Genomic DNA, 4,229 nt, shown 5'->3' with positions numbered 1-4,229 from the left:
AGGCTGTTTAATGTCCTACACGGCATGTAACATTTTGTTTAATAGACACACATATTTATGTCTTTACTCACACATATATCTACAGATTCTAAACAGTGTTTCAAATAATAGATACCGGGTGGTAAACACAACGGTGATGACAATTTTATATTTGCTGTTATGCACAATTTATTTTCTAGAAAGACACATTTAATTTAATTTAATTATTTGGTTAGCGTGATTGGGAAAATATAATTTCATCATCAGATCATTGAGGCTTCCCTCATTTATAATGATGTAGTGATACAAAAAAAAGAGCACAAATAAAACAACAAAGACGGGTCGGAATGATTCTCAGTAGAAACAATCGCAGTGTGGTAAAGTGGTTTGAGATCATTGTCTTTATTTGTCCAAGAGAAACACGAGTTTCCATCTTTAGAGTGTGTTGTGAATTATTCCACATTTTTGGAGCAGAAAAGCTAAATGCAGATTTTTCCAAGTTAATAAAAGAGCCGCGGGGCTTGAAGCAAAAGACGATTAGTACAATGAGTTTGGTCCAGTTCAGCAGCGATGTTATATAAGATGGTGTACGTCCAATAAGTGATTTAAAGACATACATGTGTTTATCACGTCTCTGTGCCAGAGAAGACCAACCAACTTTGTTCTACAGAATATATTTTTATCTCAGATAATAACACTGTCTCAACATATCCGACCTGTTTATGAACAGGTTCTTGATCCTCTGGGAAGTTCTTTTGACCGCTATTTTAAAACATGCTACTTTGGCGTCAAGTTAAAAATGGGTCTATCCATTTTCAAAAAACAATAAAATATATCAGTTATCTTTGTGGTATTTTCTATTGAACGAGGGGTTTTAGTGTTTTGAAAATCATCACATTCTGTTTTAATTTACATTTTACACTAGGTCCCAATTTTTTATGAAATAGGGTTGGAAGTTCAAAGTGGAAGTTATAGAATTTTAGAATAATTGTGTGTGTGTTGTTGCTCTTTCAAAGATAAGCAGGTGATGCAGCCCGTTGTGAGCGTGTACCCGGGAACATCGAGAGCGCAGCTGGAGGAGAAGAGCTCTCTACTGTGTGTGGCCTCAGCCATGTTTCCTCCTCTGGTCCGAATCTCCTGGAAAAGACAGAATGGGAGCGATTCTCTGGTGGATGTGAACCCTGCTGATGTGAAGCAGCAGGAGCTGAGGGAGTCGGGGTGCAGCGCCTCCATCTTGACGATCTCACGAGAGAACAGCACCTATAAATACCACTGCTCAGTGCAGCATGAGGGGGGCACAGTGAATGCTCAAACAGGAACAGGTAATGAAGGGTTGGTGTCTGCATTCAGCAGTGATTCAGCTTCATGTGGAGACGATGGAGCAGAGGACTGACGTTTATTTTTAACTCCTTCTGTTTGACAGAGGTCACAGTTCCTACGACCTCCAGTCCTCCAGAGAGAGAGCCGACTGACAGTAAGATCAAAGTCTGTTTATACTTACCTTTAAGAAAAACCCAACTCAGTCAATGTACATTATTACTCCCTCTACTTACATTACCTCTGGTGTACCACAGGGTTTCATATTAGGGCCGATTTAGTTTGTATGTGTCTCCAAGGGAAGCTTAGAATTTAAAATCTTGATGATTACGTCATGAAAGGGTCCGGCAGAAGTTGTGTGCGACTACTATATAATCACGAGAGACAAGGACTGTAGTTATGGCGACCAGCGGCAACCCAGCGTTTTTTTCTTTTTTGGTTTTCAGTACAGATCATCAGTGCAGCACTTTTCTGAAACTTATATCCATATATCTACGATTGTGTCTACTTTCCTATATTCTACAACAACTTCCACTTCCTTCTCTTTCACAGACCGCCGTCCGTTGGAGTTTTCAAATGAAACCTTATTAACAACTGTCAACGCTCCGACCCAATTTCACTCGTACAGTGTGAGCTCTCTGGCCGTGCCCGACGATCAGGTCGTACAGTGTGAGCACGTAAATCGCAAGGTCTGGTCGGGCGTGTAAACGAAGCAGTCGTACAGTGTGAGCTGACATGCCACCCCGACTTTTATACAATCGGGGGAAAATCTCACAGTGTGAGCCAGGCTTAAAAAGAACATTGCCATAATACAAATGTGAAAAGACAAAGGCGTGAATAATCCTTTTTAGGTCAGGGAAAGACAGAGTTGATTCAATTTAACCAATGTGTCATTACATCAGACTCTGAGGTTTGTGAGTGTTGGAAATTAACCTGAGAGCAAAGTCCATGTGAAATTAAATTCCAAAAACATTTGTATTCATCATATGTTTCTGATATTAACGCCGACAGTTCATCAAAGCAGCTTAACTTTTAGCAGCTGTCTGTATTAAATGTTTTTTCTGCTCCTTCCTTGTGCCAAACAAATCTCAAAGATAAGATTTCAAACTGAAGTAGTGGGGCCTGATGGAATATCTTTTTCATGTGGTCAATTATCCTTGGATGAAATGACGCGCTATATTTGTAAAGCTTAAGCCATGTCTTTTTATCTGTCAGTGTCCTTTCAGTCTCAGTGCAAGGTGAAGCTGCTGACGCTGCTGTACACGGTGCTGATACTGAAGAGTCTGGTGTACTGCTGTGGACTCTCTCTGCTGAGGATCTTCAGAAACAACAAACCGTCCATCCACTGAACATGTGCTGACTGATTGTCTTCTGATGTTACGTGCCGTAGTGTTTTTGTAGTTTTTATGAAAGAAGCTTGTTTGTGAAAAAGTAAAGCTCTATGCTGATGACACTGTGTTTTTTGTACATAAATGAACGTACTGCAGGGTGGGCTACCTTTATCATTTTATTCCATTTACAGCTTTTATCAGCAGTCCAAAATGTTGTCTAAGAAGTCTAATACCTCAATCTTATGGTTTATCTTCTTACTCCTGTAGTTCACAGACATTTAACAAAAATGAAAATGAGTCAAGCAGATTATTTAAAAGTACATCACCAGGCTTGGGGGCATCAATCAGCAATCACAATCAGCAACTGAATCAGAATAACTTTTATTACCAAGTAAGGTCTGGCTAATGTAAGAGCCCACACATGACGACAAGTAATGACAGATTTCCCAGTTCAGTTCTTATAGTGTGTGTGGAGAGCAACGAGATGACCGACTCAGCTAACACACTCACAGATTCATTCAACAACAGTCTCCACTCTCAGAACTCGTCATCTCCCGCGGTCGAACGCGATTTAAGAGTAAATAAAAATGATGGTCAAGCTAAATGTGGCTAGCTGTTAGCTGGTACTCCTGTCCTTGTCAGTTGGATTGCGCTTTGTTTTACAGACACGTTGTGTAAACACTCGTGTTGTTACAACAAATCAACAAGTTGCTCCTCCATTTATAAAATTCATCTAACTTGATGCTTTGTGTTTTCTGTCGTTGCCATGGTTATGTTTGTTTTGCTTCTGGCTTCAGTCAGCTTGCTTCCCAATTGGCTATGCTGTTTAAAGTGAAAATTCACAGAGTCCATGCTTGGCCATCCTCTGTGTTCTCCCCACACAACAGGATGTCTGACAATTTAAAATTGGGGCGGCGGGCTTAAAATCACACACTTTACACTACAGGAACATCTGGTGAGATAATCTTTGGAACTGTCAGATAATCAGGCTTTTGCTGAATTTGGTCAGAAGGGGAGAATCGGGCCCGAAATCGGCTTGATTATCTTGTTGTGTGTACCCCACTTAATGTTACATATATAACACAAACGTCTATCAGATTGTATCGTATATAGAAGGAATTTGTCTTGGTGTTATTGGTGCATTAGTTTTTTATAAAACTCACACAAACAGCAGTACTGCTACTGTCAAGAAGTGTAGAATTACTGTTACATACCAGCATAAATATAAAGCTAAATCAAATAAAAGAGTAAAAGATGTGTCTTTGGTGTACGAAAGGAGCTGTAAGTGTTTTGTTTTTCTTTTTAAATAAAAGTCTGTGTTTTTAAGGATTTCATTTAGCTTCACAATAAATATGTAAAAACACGATCAGCGTCTTTGGTCATGAGTAATCCAACTTTGTAGCTTTAAATAAGCTTGAATATTATAGCTTCATGTTTTCTTGTTCTTGTCTAACTTTTTATACAAGTATATATTATATATTTTTTTTCTGCATTGAGGTTAAATAATAAAACAAAGTTAGACAGAAAGCTGATATTGAGAGTTCTGAGCACTAAAATCAAACTGAAGTTCCTGGAATGATGCTTTAACCAGAGTCGATGGTC

At 39.1% G+C, this 4,229-nt stretch overlaps 1 gene segment (V, D, J or C); it reads left to right on the top strand.

Moving 5' to 3' along the window:
- Positions 1 to 1,006: 1,006 nt before the first annotated feature.
- On the top strand, positions 1,007 to 3,991 carry LOC136178905 (immunoglobulin lambda constant 6-like). The segment is given in 3 exon segments: positions 1,007 to 1,301; positions 1,403 to 1,453; positions 2,512 to 3,991. Coding segments are annotated over 3 exon segments (480 nt in total).
- The last annotated feature ends 238 nt before the right edge of the window (positions 3,992 to 4,229 follow it).

The sequence above is a fragment of the Labrus bergylta genome, chromosome 4 (assembly GCF_963930695.1).
Source record: "Labrus bergylta chromosome 4, fLabBer1.1, whole genome shotgun sequence".
NCBI lineage: Eukaryota > Metazoa > Chordata > Actinopteri > Labriformes > Labridae > Labrus > Labrus bergylta.
The sequence above is the reverse complement of the archived record's forward strand: the minus strand, read 5'-3'. Positions and strand labels throughout refer to the sequence as shown.